The sequence below is a fragment of the Melozone crissalis genome, unplaced genomic scaffold (assembly GCF_028551555.1).
Source record: "Melozone crissalis strain CALT ecotype California unplaced genomic scaffold, PUWL_Pcris_2 ptg000059l_1, whole genome shotgun sequence".
Taxonomy (NCBI): Eukaryota; Metazoa; Chordata; class Aves; order Passeriformes; family Passerellidae; genus Melozone; species Melozone crissalis.
Window position 1 is genome coordinate 1,385,254 of NW_026535837.1, and position 13,852 is coordinate 1,399,105.

General features: G+C 44.3%; 1 protein-coding gene across 1 annotated transcript in view; it reads right to left on the minus strand.

The window, feature by feature from the left end:
* The window catches only part of UPF2 (UPF2 regulator of nonsense mediated mRNA decay), a 53,036-nt gene extending 44,501 nt beyond the window's left edge, over positions 1–8,535 (minus strand). Inside the window, exons 1-3 of the mRNA XM_054287547.1 lie at positions 8,461–8,535; positions 3,401–3,780; positions 1,017–1,796 (exon numbers count right to left, since the gene is read on the minus strand). Coding sequence (XP_054143522.1) covers positions 1,017–1,796; positions 3,401–3,762 — 1,142 coding nt within the window. The 5' untranslated portion in view covers positions 3,763–3,780; positions 8,461–8,535. The remainder of the gene's footprint in view (positions 1–1,016; positions 1,797–3,400; positions 3,781–8,460) is intronic.
* Between the last annotated feature and the right edge of the window lie 5,317 nt (positions 8,536–13,852).

The following is a 13,852-nucleotide window of genomic DNA, read 5'->3' on the forward strand; positions in this document are numbered from 1 at the left end:
ATTCATTCACTTTGCAAAAATTACATCTTAGCCAGTAATGTACTTTGAATTAGTAAGGTACTTGTAGAAATAACAGTACCTCAAAAGTCAGTTTATGATCCTGTGAAATTCAACACTTGGCTGAGACCAGACAGGACTGCAGCACAAAACCCATCAGCACAAAGGATTCTTGCTTTGGAAACATAAAAATTTAATGCATTCCAAGCATACATTTGGTTCTGGATGGATGTCCAACCTTTTAGCTGAAATATGTGTCTATAAACAGTAACGTGTTCATTTCTATCTGACTGGAATGCTTCCAGAAGAAATTGACAATGACTGTTTTAAGAATAGCATTTGGGTTTAGGCTGGCTCCAATAATGAGAATTCATTTATATGCTTTAAAGCAAAGAGTTATTAAAAAATGTGAACACAGCAGAAATAAAATTATTCAGATCTCAAAGTCTACATATTCATACCCTGCAATATTAGTACTACATATAAATATTTAGGAGGACTTTTATTAAATTGTCTATGCCCTCCAACACTTTAATACATTTATTTAATATATATTTGTCCACCTTAGACTGTAACAGATACCTTCTTAACTTAACCTATTTTTTCCTTCATCCTAGTATACTAAAATAAGTAAACAAGCCAAAGCAATTGTGGCATATGTTTCGTTTGATACACGTGGGTGGAAAGGGAGAAATCAGATTGTGCCAACTGGAAAAGGACAGTACCAGCTGGGAAAGCAGCATTGCTCTCATGCTGATAAGGAAACAGCACCAAACAGAGGAAAGAGAATTACAGCTAAAGGTCAACCTCCCTTTCCTTTAAAAGATATTCAAAGAGTTTGTTTTGTCTCTGCTTTTTAAGTATTCAGAACAAATTTAGAACTTTTTTTTAGAAACACTGCAGAACACACTTATCTTGTACACACTGCTAACTTTGTTCATAAATACTGCAACAAATCTAGGCATTTCATAAATAAACTCATTTTTATTCATAAGTAAAAAGCAACATTCAATTGTCACCTGTTTTGTCTTTCAATATTTTGTAGCTCCCTGTGGTCCCTTTTCAGGTGTTTGGTCAAAGATGTAAAGTATTCCTTCAACAAATTCTGGAAGGGCTGTTGTTTCTCTGGGCTAATTATCTCACTAGGAGGAAAGCTCAAGTTAAACTTCTCTGCAACAGTTTTTACCTTCCTTGGTACCAAACCAGCAATGTCATCTCCACAGTGCCGACAGAAGCTGATAACCACAGAAACATGAGTGTGGGACTCTCGGTCAGCGTTAATAATATTTTTAAGCTGCTCATAGATTAAAGACAAACCTTCCTTGTCAGTGAAAATCCCAACTATTGTCAATTCTGCAATGAAACGCAAATCAGTTCTTAACTTGGTAATGTTGGGAGTCTTCTCTTCTTTCCTTGCTTCAAAATGTTTTTTCCAAGCCTGAAGTAAGGAAGGAGCAAAATCAGCGTATCGCTGGTGAAAGAGGGAGCACAAGTGCACAGCGCAGTTCACGTCTGATATTTTCAGTTTGGCCTCCACAATGGAAGCTACAGCTTCTGCAATGTATTTGCTTAAATTCAGGCTATTAAAGTCATGGGACAAGGAGTCCCTTTGTTGCTCTGTAATGGTTTTTAGCTTCTTAACAAAAGCTGTGTTCTTCTTCAGACTGGAGTCCAGCCTGCTGAAGAAGTTTTCCTCGGGACGACTCTCCGGCGCGTTCTGGTTTTTGCTGCGGAGCTCTTTTCTCGCCTGATGGCGCTCCCAGGCCTCCTGATGGAGCTGATGGGCTTCCTCCTTCTCCCTGTGCAACATAAAAATTAGTTTTGTTATGGAACCCTCATCTCAGAGTATCAGTACAAAGGAAAAAAGGTCACAGCTGGAAAACTTCAGGAGTTCTAACACAATTTCACCTTACTCTCTTCTGTAATATCTACTAAGTTAATCCTAGAAAGCTAAAGCATCTGCTGCAGAAACTCTGCTTAATTCTTGTGTTGCAAAGGGCAAGTACTACTGGTTACAAAACCAAATTTCTCAAATATTTCTATGCAGAACATATTAATCCCAACAGACTTGGAAAATATAAACATGAAACTTCATTTACTACTGATGAAGTTCCCACAGAAGAGGAAACAGCCTTTCAAAAGGTTACTGTATTACACATTTAAGGAAAATGGCTGTATTACACATTTAAGGAAAATCTTTTATTGCCAGACTACTGAAATTACACAGAAAATTTGGAATAGGTGAAATATATCTGTCCCAGCTAGAATTTGGCCATGACATTGCCTCAATCTTAAAAGGGAAATATTTCAGACCTATAAAGATGCCACCTTCAACACTGTACTACATCTGGATAACATAATAAGAAACATGGTCTTGGCAATATCACATATTAAACTGCCAGGCTACAGTCTGAGTTTGCCATCCAGGTATCAGTTGTCTATGACTGATTAAAAGTCATTTCTCACATCAGATTTGCTCCTGTTATGTATGATCTGTAGATCTGCAAAGTCTGTATTCCCAACTTTTGGACAGTAACACTTAATGTGAAATGCATCTGTGCTTCTTTATTGTCCTGGTTTGGGCTGGGACAGAATTAATCTTCTTCAGAGTATCCTGTATGGAGCTGTGCTTTGGATTTGTGCTGGAATCAATGCTGATAACACAGGGGTGTGTTCACTGTTACTGGGATGGGCTTACACGTGGCCAAGGCCTTTTCTGCTCCACACCCCACCCTACCAAGGGGGAGTCTGGGGATGCAGAAGGAGCTGGGAGGGGACACAGCCAGAACAGCTGACCCCAACTGACCCAAGGATATCCCAGTCCATACTGACACCATGGCCAATACGTAAATCTGGGGCAAGAAGGAAGGAGAGGGATGAGAGGAGTGATGCGTTTGTCTTCCCAAGTCACTGTTAACATTTGACAGAGCCCTGCTCTCCTGGGGATTGCTGGGGAAGTGGGGAATGAATTCATTCTTTTGGTCTGCTTGCCTGCACAGGTCCTGCTTTACCCACTGAACTGTCTTTATGTCAACCCACAAGATTTCTCACTTTTCTGATTCTCTTCCCCACCCTGTTGAGGGGAGGGAGTGGCTGTGTGGGGCTGATGCCAGCTGGGGTTAAATCACAACATTTACTCAAGCACAATTGTGCTCCCCATGGTCATCACATGCAGAACACTATCAAACCCCCACAACAGAGACCAAAGTAACAGAGGTTACAAGTGAACACTCAAAACCTCTTAGAAGTCCTAAAGCACAATCAGACAAGCATGTAAAATTTATAACACTACATGCAACTTATTAAAAGTAACTCCAACACTTCATCTTTTGTAACTCAGACCACAATCCTGATAACAGAACTCCAGCATTTGGCCCAATTAAACCTTTAAAAGATGACTTACTTCAGTTGAGCAGCTTCCTCTTCTTGTTTCTTTTTTTCTTCCTCCTCTTGTTTCTTTTTCTCCTCTTCTTCAAGTTTCTTTTTTTCTTCTTCTTCTTTCTTCTTTTGCTCCTCTTCTGCCTTTACTTTATCCTCTTCCTTTTTCTTCCTCTCCTTGTCTTCCTTCTTTCTTTTATCCTCTTCCATTTTTTTCTTTTTATCTTCAGGAACCTTTAAAGTCTCTCTCTTCATACCAACCTTCACATCTTCTTTTGGCTTCTCCCTGGTGCTCACTGGTCGCCTTTCACTGAATTCTTTTTCTTTATTATTTAACTGAGATTCTTTTTCTTCCATATTTGCTGGCTTTTTGCGCTCAGCTGGCATTGTGTTACCCAGGCAAACCTGCAGAAGCACAGGAAAACAAGAACTTTTAAATTGCTGTTGATATTTTAGTCATTTTTCACAGCCCACCCATATTCACTTAACTCGCAAATGTGTGACTCATCAAAATAAAGGTTGTCTTGAACTAAGGAATGGACCTGACAAGTAAAAACAAATCATTTTGTAAGCATGTTTTTCTGCAAAGTTGTCTTCAGCACGAATTGTGAAATAAAAGCATCTTGAAGTTTCTACAACCCAAAGAATTTAAGATCTTGAACATAAACAAGTCCATCTGAAAGAAAAATAATTCAAGACTGATGAAAAAAAGTACCCCAAACTTAAAAATGAGTACACGCTTGAAACATCAGCATGCATCTGCACCTCATTGACCTTCCTACACATCTCCCAAGAATCCTCCTTCCACTAGCACTACTTAGGATCATAGGATAATGCAGGTTATAGATGGGACCTTAAGTAATTCATCCTGCTGCTCAAAGCAGGGTCAGTAATGAGATCAGACAAGACTGTGCCAGTCCTGAAAAGTGTCAAGGGAAGAAACTGCACAAACCCCCCGGCCAACCTGCCCCAGTGCTGGATTATCCCCACTGTGAAAAGGCACCAACTTGCTGCCTTGTTCCCTCACCCCTCCCAGATGTGCCCAGCCTCTCCAGCACTCAGCACAAGCAGCAGCTGAAGAGCACAGTGCTGACTCAGCTGGATGCACAAACCTCCCTGCCAGCACAGCAAACGGAAATAACACCACAAAGGCTGTGATTATCAAGACTTAGCAAAGGCTACAATTTCTCTCTCCTTCTACTCAACCAACATTTCTGTAGGAGCTTTAGCCTCTTTGGGGTTTCCAGCCCTCCAAGCTTTGGTTTCATTTGGATAAGGACACAAAAGGTGACATGTATTGAACACAAAAGGGTAAAATCACAGGGCAATTTTGATTAGGAGGAAACTGTGATGAGCACCTAGGTTAGGCCCCAGCTCCAAGCAGATCCAAGCAGATCAGAGGCTTGGCAAAGGCTTTAGCATCCCCAGGAAGAGAGAAGCAATGGTCCCCTCTGGGCTCACAGAGAAAAAGCTTTTCCTGACACCAGCCTGGAAATTGCCATGCCCCATATTGTGTTTGTTACTTTTCATCCTATCCCTGCACAGCTTGGGGGAGAAGCCAGCTTCATCTTCACCAGGCTCTCCCACTAGGTTAAGACAGTAACAAGATTTCCCCCACTTTTCTTACAGATCAAGAACCCAGTTCTCTGTTTCTCTTCAGATATGTTCTCCAGCCTCCCTGTGCTCTTGGTGATCTTCCAACAGACTTATTTCAGTGTGGCAATGTTGGGAACAGCGAACCCACACCTGGATGTGCTAACTCCTGAGCAGAGAGGGGAGACTCACACTCAGCCTTAGGGTTCACTGCTGGTACCACAGCCTGGAATGCAAGGGCATTCTGCTGGCTCCTGTCAGGGGCACGTGGGCCAGGCAGGAGCACAAGAGGCAATTACAACCACCTAGGCTTTATTTCAGGATAAATTAATTTCTTAACACCAAAAATAATGTTCACACACTTACTTGCTTCAAGTTAAATGCATGCATAGGTGGGACTGACAGGACACCACTGCATGTGATGCCTTTTGAAGAGCCATCACTTTGTTTTTATCAGTAACACCAGTTTGATTCCCAAGGGCCACCCCTACTTCTGCCTTTCTAACATTTTACTCTGGATTATGAAAACATTTAGATTCACCAATTCCCTGCATCTACTCAGAGTGGATAATGAGACACCTGCATTCCAATCTAATGTAGAGTGCTTCTGGTATTCATTGCAACTATTTTGAAATAAGTTTATAAATAAATAAATTTATAAATAAATCTTCACAATAAAGATGCTTCTTAATAAGCACTGCACATTCTCTCTGCCATCTCCCAAACAATAAAATGACATATTTATATACTGTCTATCCCACCCAGATGAAAGTGTATTACAATATTTAAGGTGCTCATCCAGGGCTTCTGAAGAAAAATGGTGTGCGAAAATTGACAGTATCAGTGTTTACATCTAGGCAGTGACAACTTAGCAATGGGGAGCCTGTTCATGACTTGGCCTCAGGCAGCAACTGGCAATGGCACCAACAGGGAAATGTCTCTGACAGGGACTTATGGAAGTCAAATCTGCATTGCTTAAACAAGCACACTTGGCTCCCTAGTGTATGGCTACAACTCTAACATTTCAGAACTATTTGAATTCCAAAACCACTGATCTTGAAACAGTATTATTATGAAATCAGTACTTAACCAAAGAGGGAAGGGGTTGCCTGTGTTTAAAGAAATGCTGGAACAGCATGTCACAATTCCAGTACTCTGAACAAAATATCCAGCTACACGAGAAACTTTTAACAGCAGGGTCATTTACCAACAGGGTCGTTCATCCTCTTACTGAATTTAGGAACTCAGAATTCTGTTTTAAAGATGTATCTGATGCTTCCTTGTATAAAAGCAAACCTAAGAAGATGAGATAAAAGAAAAGGGAGGGAGCATAATTGGGCACATTATGGTTTTGACCACAAGGCAGTATTGTCCACTTTTTCCCAGTGAGCAACGGACTCCAAAAAAAACCCCAAAATCTCGTTTTACAGTAAGATTCTGTTCTGTTCCCAAACAGGCACGCTGCAACACTTCTCACTGCCTGCTACGTGTGCTGCTCCTTATCTCGCAAACCTTTCCGACGGCTGTGCCAGCTCGTTGGTGCCGACACCACCCGGCCGGGGGCAGCAGGAGGCGGCGCTGCCGCTGCTCCAGCAACACCCGGCGGCTCCAGCGCAGCTCCGGCCAGGCGGAGCTCCCGGCCCGCACACAGCTCCGGGACAGGCAGAGCTGTCCCACAGGAAACCTTCCCGAAAGCTGCGGGGAGCAGGGAAAAACGGGAACAGCTGGCTCACCTGGGCCTCATCTCCATAGCTAAGGAGGCTGAAGATGGCATGGAAACATTGATTCTGTTTAATATCTCACATTGACATTAATGCACTGATGGAAAGGCATAATAATGGCATGAACTCCATAAGCCAACAGACAGGACAAAGCAGCACTCACACCAGAAACTGGGAAGGTCAGAGAAAACAGAGACAGGACAAACATCCCTGTGTCTTTGGACTCTTGGCAGCCCATTTCTGTAGTGACACTTACAAGCTTTAACACTCCTTCTCAGTTTCAGCACCTACAAACAACAAGTTTCTAGAGGGAACCATTTTTCGTACTTTTTCAATATTTGACATACAGTGACTCATTTGCAGCTAAGTCAATCTCTATTGTACTTAAGTTTCTACTTTTTTCAACAATAATCTTGGAATTTGAAAGAATGGGACTGGGTTCATGATACCCTGAGCTCAGAGACTTAAGAAACAGTTTTGAAATACAGAAGTAACATTTAGGAAAAACTATCTATGTTATTTACTCTTGAGGCAAGCAGAGAGTAATAAAAGGTATTCAGGATCACAAATCTACTCACAATTCAGAATAAAAGAATAAACAGCAACACCTTGGCCCTCAAAGCAATATTCTCAAGTCAATAAAAACAGTCTACTCCCAAAGCCTGTGGTAATATGATCCAGAATCTCCTATCCTTGCAACCACAAGTTTGAGGGAAGGAAATACAGTTCTATTAAACTAAACACAATTAAATTTTTCACTAGAAATTAAATGGATTACATAAATAGTCTTTTCTGCAGCTACTCTATTACAAAAGACATATGGGAGATAATTAATGCAGGCAAGATGTCCCACCTCTGGCTGAAAAATCTCAAAGGGCAACAAACTCCTCCATCACTAGTTACCACACCACTAGAAGGTTGTAAGTTTCAAAAACTGAAATTCAATTAAGGTTCTCTTAATGCAAGGGAAGGTGCATAAGAAAAATACCCAGGTCAGTGAGGAGAAAATAAACTTACAGGTTTTGGAAAATGAGACACAGCACACAGGGAAAAAACCAAAAAGGCAGTGCAGAGCGAGAGGAGTCCCTCACACAGTTGGCAGGGAAGGCTCACAGAACCACAGAATATCCTGACTTGGAAAGGACCCACAAGGATCATCCAAGTCCAACGACTGTCACTGCACAGGACATCCCCAAGAGTCACACCATGTACTGAGCACATTGTCCAAACACTTCTGGAGTTCTGTCAGGCTCGGTGCTGTGATCACTGCCCTGGGGAGCCTGTTCCAGAGCCCAGCCACCCTCTGGGTGAAGAATCTTTCCCTGATATCCCACCTAAACCTCCTCTGACAAAACTTCAGGCCACTGACACATCTGGCCGGCCTGCTGAACAGTCAGACACTTTTACTTTCGCTTCTGTCCCTCTCGGGGACAATGTTTTGCTGCCAAACTTGCAGGAAGGCGCTTCCCACCGAGAGACAGAGGCCTAGAGACAAGGCACTAAGTACAAAAAGACTCCTTGGCTACCACCCCAGTCCCCGCCCGCAGCTCTCCCGCAGCCCTGGCCCGTTCCCGGATGGCACCAGCGGCTTCCGCTTCCCTCCCGGCCTCCCTCTCCAGGCACCGCCACCCGAGCCCCACGGCCCCTCCGCCTCCGGAACCCCCTCCCCGTGCCCCCGCCAGGCCCCTGTGCCCTCCTGCCCCCGTCCCCGAGACCCCTTCCCCACACACGCCCCGGCACCGCCCTCCCGTCCCGTCGGTGCCCGCGGTACCTGTGCCCGGTGCCGACATGGGCCCGCCCGGCGCCGCCGCCGCCTCCTCCTTCTCCTCCGCCCCTCCGAGGCCCCCGAGCGCTTCTCCCCTCACGGCGACCAGGCCGCCCGGCGCTGCCTGACCCACGGCGCTGCCCCGACCGAGCCCTCCGCGCCCGCCCCGCCACGCCCGGGCGCCAGGGGAGGAGCGGCGCCGCTTCAGGGCGGCGGAGCCGCGGCTGCGGGCGGCGCGGAGCGGCGCTCCCCGAGGGGCGTGGGTTAGGCAGCGCGGAGGGCAGCCCCGCGCGGGGTCCTGCCGGCGGACGGGTTACCGGGAGTGCGGAGGCGGAAGGGGAAGAGGAACGGGAAGGGAAGGGAAGAGGAAAAGGGTTCGGCGCCGCGTCCCTCACGGCGGCGGGAAGGGGGAAATGGCTTCTGAATGTCGCTTCCTTGGTGGCCTCAGCGCGCGGCTCGGCTTGTGAGGCCGCGTGACGTCACGGCGGTGACGTGTCTGTGCCGTCATGTGGCGGGTGGGGCCCTCCGGTGTCACCGTGATAAAACATTGGGGTGACAGTGTCCGAACAGCAAATTGCTGCCTCAGGGTGGCTTCACGGGCGTCCATTAGTGTGCCCGGTTTTGGGCTCCTCAGCCCTAGGGGCACAAGGAGCCGCTGCAGAGGGTCCAGCGGAGCCACAGGAATGAGGCGGCTCTGGAGCATCTCCTGTGAGGAGACTGCGGGAGCTGGGCCTGGCCAGCCTGGAGGAGAGAACACTGGGAGGGCATTTCGTGAATGCAATAAATGGCTCCAAGGCAGGCGCCAAGAGCCTGGGCCTGACTCATCTCAGTGGTGCTAAGTGACAGAACAACACTTGTAGCCATGGTATTTTCTGAAAAATCCTTTCCTTAGGATTTTTCCTCCTGAGACGCCGAGAGGCCTCAGGAACAAAATGAAAATAATGATTGTCTGCTGCTGTGGAATGCAACAGGTGCATCTGTGATTGGGCTCATGGGGTTGTTTCTAATTAATGGCCAATCACAGCCCAGCTGTCCAGACAGTCTTGGTCAGTCACAAGCCTTTGTTATCATTCCTGTTCTACTCTTAGCGAGCCTTCTGATTAAATCCATTCTTCTTTTAGTATAGTTTTAATATAATATATATCATAAAATAATAAATCAAGCCTTCTGAAACATGGAGTCAACATTCTCGTTTCTTCCCTCATCCTGGGACCCCTGAGAATACCACTACAAACACTCATAAAATACAACATAAGAGATTTCACCTCCAATGAGGAAGAACTTTACCTTGAGGGTGGCAATGGGACAGGCTGCTCTCAGAGGTTCCATCTGGAGACATTCTCAATCAACCTGGATGTGACCCTGCCTTGGCAGGAGGATTGGACTGGATGATCTCCAGAGGTCCCTTCCAAACCCACCCATGTCACAGACAAATTTTATGAAAAATCCTTTCCTTAGGATTTTTTCTCTTGAGAATCTGAGAGGCCTCAGGAACAAAATGTAAACATTGATATCTGCTGCTGTGGAATGCAACAGGTGCAGCTGTGATTGGTCTCATGTGGTTGTTTCTAATTAATGGCCAATCATAGTCAGCTGTTTCAGACTATCTGGAGAGTCACGAGCTTTTGTTATTATCCCATTCCTGCCTTTCCTTTCAAGCCTTCTGATGAATCGTTTCTCTTTTCTTCTAGTATAGTTTTAGTATAATACATATATATAATAAAATAATAAACCAGCTTTGTGAAACCTGGAGTCAGCATTCTCATTTCTTCCCCAGTCCTGGGACCCCTGTGAACACCAGCACACACCCATTCTGTGTTTCTGTCTTTGGGTGTCTTTTCTAGTTTAAATTTGGTCTCTCTGCCCTCTAGTCCAGTCACTGTCCCCACCTGGGCATCTGAGGATATTTTACCGTGGTGAATTTAGTGCAATCCCAGATTTGCTGGAAAGGCTCTCTGCCTGCAGTTCTGGGCACAGCATCACCTCTTGGGCAACTCTAAAGCTGCCTAAGCTGGAAAAAGCTGGCACAGCCCAGAGCTGCAGAGTGGGAATCTGGTGTTTATTTTACATTTTGAATCCAGGTTCCGACAGAAGCTTTTAGGTTGGGAAAGCCTTTACACCCCTCTGGGCTTAGATCAAGCCTTCAGCAATACTGGACTTTGACAGCAGGCACAGGCCTGGGTGTACATAGTGAGATTATTCAACTGTTAAAGTTGCTTTTTACTCAGAGGCAAGAGTCAGCCTCAACAGAAGACACTGTTTACTGGTGCAGAGCTTGAGGTGTGTTCTGCCAGCTGGTACAGGACTAGACAGGTTGTTTTGGTTTTTCCAGGGAAGAGCTCTCCTCCCTGCTGTTTAACTTCACTGCTCATTTCGCAGACATATCTAAAAATCTCTTTCTGGACAAGCTTGAAAGGATGGAGTCGTGCTTGTTACTGGCACAGATCATGCACGTGTCCCTGCTCACAAAGATCTCAGCTGCTTGCCAAAATATCTTAAACTACCAAGTTGATTCAACAGAATCAATGGAGTGGAGAAGATCCATGGCAGAACAGTAAAAATGGGAAGAGAAAATCCATGTTAGTGTTGGCACTTTATTTTCCAAAGGCACCAATCCTTTGGCCTGTCAGTGGGTGCCTTTGGATTTCTCTTTTTAGGGGGAATTGGGTTTACTTGGTTTATCAGTGACACTGGCATCACATCAAGAGATGTTGGCTTATTTTCTTCTGAAGCACAATGCTGCTGCCCTTTCCAACATGCATAAAAAGCACAATCACTACAGTTCTGAAAGGAAAGCAAAATCTCCTTTTGTGTTTATACCACACTCCCACATGTACAGTTATGTTGGAGCTCTCTCTTGTAAAGGCCATGCAAGCAAACTTCAGAAAACTTTTCCTTCTGAAGTACCTGTTTCATTTGTGCACATACTGATCCAGCTTTTGTACTGATTTACCAAAACCAAAACCAGGTAGATGTTTCCTCAATCTTAAAAAACATAATGCTTTTTTTTTTTTTTAATTCCTGAAGGTCATCTTCTCAATTTTTTTTATGTTTCCTCAATTACTGGCACCAAACATGCACACAGTATTTAAATTGTGCCAAATACTGGCCTAATGTAGAATCTGTAGGTGTCCTCTATATTTCCTTGCAGCCAAATCCAGCAATTATCTTCTTTTCTGAGTGAGTGGATATTCACAGAATTTTTTTAGACCTACCTGCTTTTTTCTCATGATTTTTGGAGATTATTTATAGCCACTGTTTTCTGGAAAGGAGCTATATTTTAGTGAACATACTCTTTGAATATATGCAAGCTTTCACCTCATCCTGTTAAAATAAATCATGTTTGTTTATCTCCATCTTCATCCTGTTAAAATAAATCATGTTTGCTTATCTCCAGCTTGACTCTGAGATTCAAGGTAGCTTCTCCTCACCACTTAGCTCCAGCTGACAAACTTCATCAGCACTCAAGGTGTGGGCAGCTTTTTTGGGTTGATCTAACTACTGAAGTGGCAAGGAAGATAATTCCTTTAGAAATTTTCTCAGTGCTGCTGATTTTCTATGCTGCCAGGTAGTCAGACACTATTTAGTTTGTACAGGCTTGGTTTTGGGCGTTTCTAGTATTTTTAGTGAGAACATCATGCAGTAGTGAATGAACCTCACAGAGCCTTCTCTAGGACAGGCTTTGTGCCAGGAGAACCAGGCTGGGAGAGTCACTTTGCCCACACCCTCAGCAGTGATGTTTCTGCTGGCACAGGTATCGCCTTCTCACATTTAAACATGAATCAAAGTCAACAAAACCTTTCCCTGACCTAGATAAAGCTACAGCAGTGTTTTTGTCACGTGTGATCATGTCCTGCACAAGATGATTATGTTGGCAAATCTGTCAAGTACTTTCAATCTTTATGAACTGGATTTTGATTCACATAAAAACCCTAACCAGTCGACTTGATGAGATATATATTTCATAAACACCTGCTTAGACTTTATTAAACTTCTATTAAGTGAACTTATATATACAAATATTGTTAGTTCTCTGAGATCCACATTGTGTGTCTGAAACATCTCATTGGAGAAACTGGAAAATTTTTAATGTTCAAACCTATTCCTATCAGTGCTAATTGGGAAATATTCAACTAACTGCCTATATGATTCAAAGTAAAACCACAGTGGTATCTGCTGTTTGACTGCTATTTGTTTAAGAACTGTGGAAAAGTATTTCATCATCCTGCAATCTGCCTGCAACATTTGTCTTTTTCCCCAAGCACAGAATGGAAATATTTAACTACATCAATGTTTTCTCCCTCTCCACTGTCAGCTTCAAAAAAATCACATCATCTTGCAGCATTATTTTTAAGGTTCCTTCATTCTAATTGAAAAAAATATGAATATTCACAGCCACATTTCTACTACACCTCACTGCATGGACCACATGTCCACTGTCCTTCTGTCACTGTATCCTTTTGCCCTCCTTGCAGCATTAAAGGTCATTTATTTTTATATTTTTCTCCCACATTGGGTTTTATAAATATGCATAAACCCAACCATGCAGGCCTCAAGGAACACAAGTGGCTCTTCTGCAAGAACTGTGAATATCATAAAATCCCAGACCAACTGGAACTGATTCAGTTCTGAAATCCAGTTCCACCTGTTCCAAGGGCAAATACCATAGTTTGATTTGGACAAAAAATGCTCTTTGATTTCCTCATTGTGAAAGCTACAACCAAGCCTATGGACAGGGAATTGCCAGTACCCCATACCTGCATTCACACAAAGTTTACAGAATCACAGACAAAGTTGAGATTGGAAGGGACATTTAAACATCATCTGGTGCAACCCCCTGCCACAGGTAGGGACACCTTCCACTATTCCAGGTTGATCAGAGCTCCATCCAACCTGTCCTTGGACACATCCACAGGTGGGACATCCCCAACTTCCCTGCACAACCTGCTCTGGTACCTTACCCTGCTCACAGCAAAGAGAATCCTCCTAAAACCTAATCCAAACCTACACTCTCTTGGTTTGGAGCCATTCCTCCTTGTCCTGTCACTACATGCTCTTGTAAAAAATCCATCTCCATCTTTTCTTGCAGACTCGCTTCAGGTACTAAAGCCTGCAGTCAAGTCACCTGGAAGCCTTCTCTTCTGCAGGCTGAACAATCCAAATTCCCCATGTCTTTTCCTCATAGGAATGGTGCTCCACCTCTCTAATCATCTTGGTGGCCTCCTCTGGATTTGCTCCATCAGGTCCCTGTCCCTCCCGTGCTGAGGACCCCAGAGCTGGGTGCAGCACTGCAGATGGGCTCTCACCAGTGCAGAGCTGGAAGGAACCTCTGGAGATCATCCAGCCCAACCCCAGGTTCAACTCCTGGGTCACCTGGAGCAGGTGATGCAGGAACACA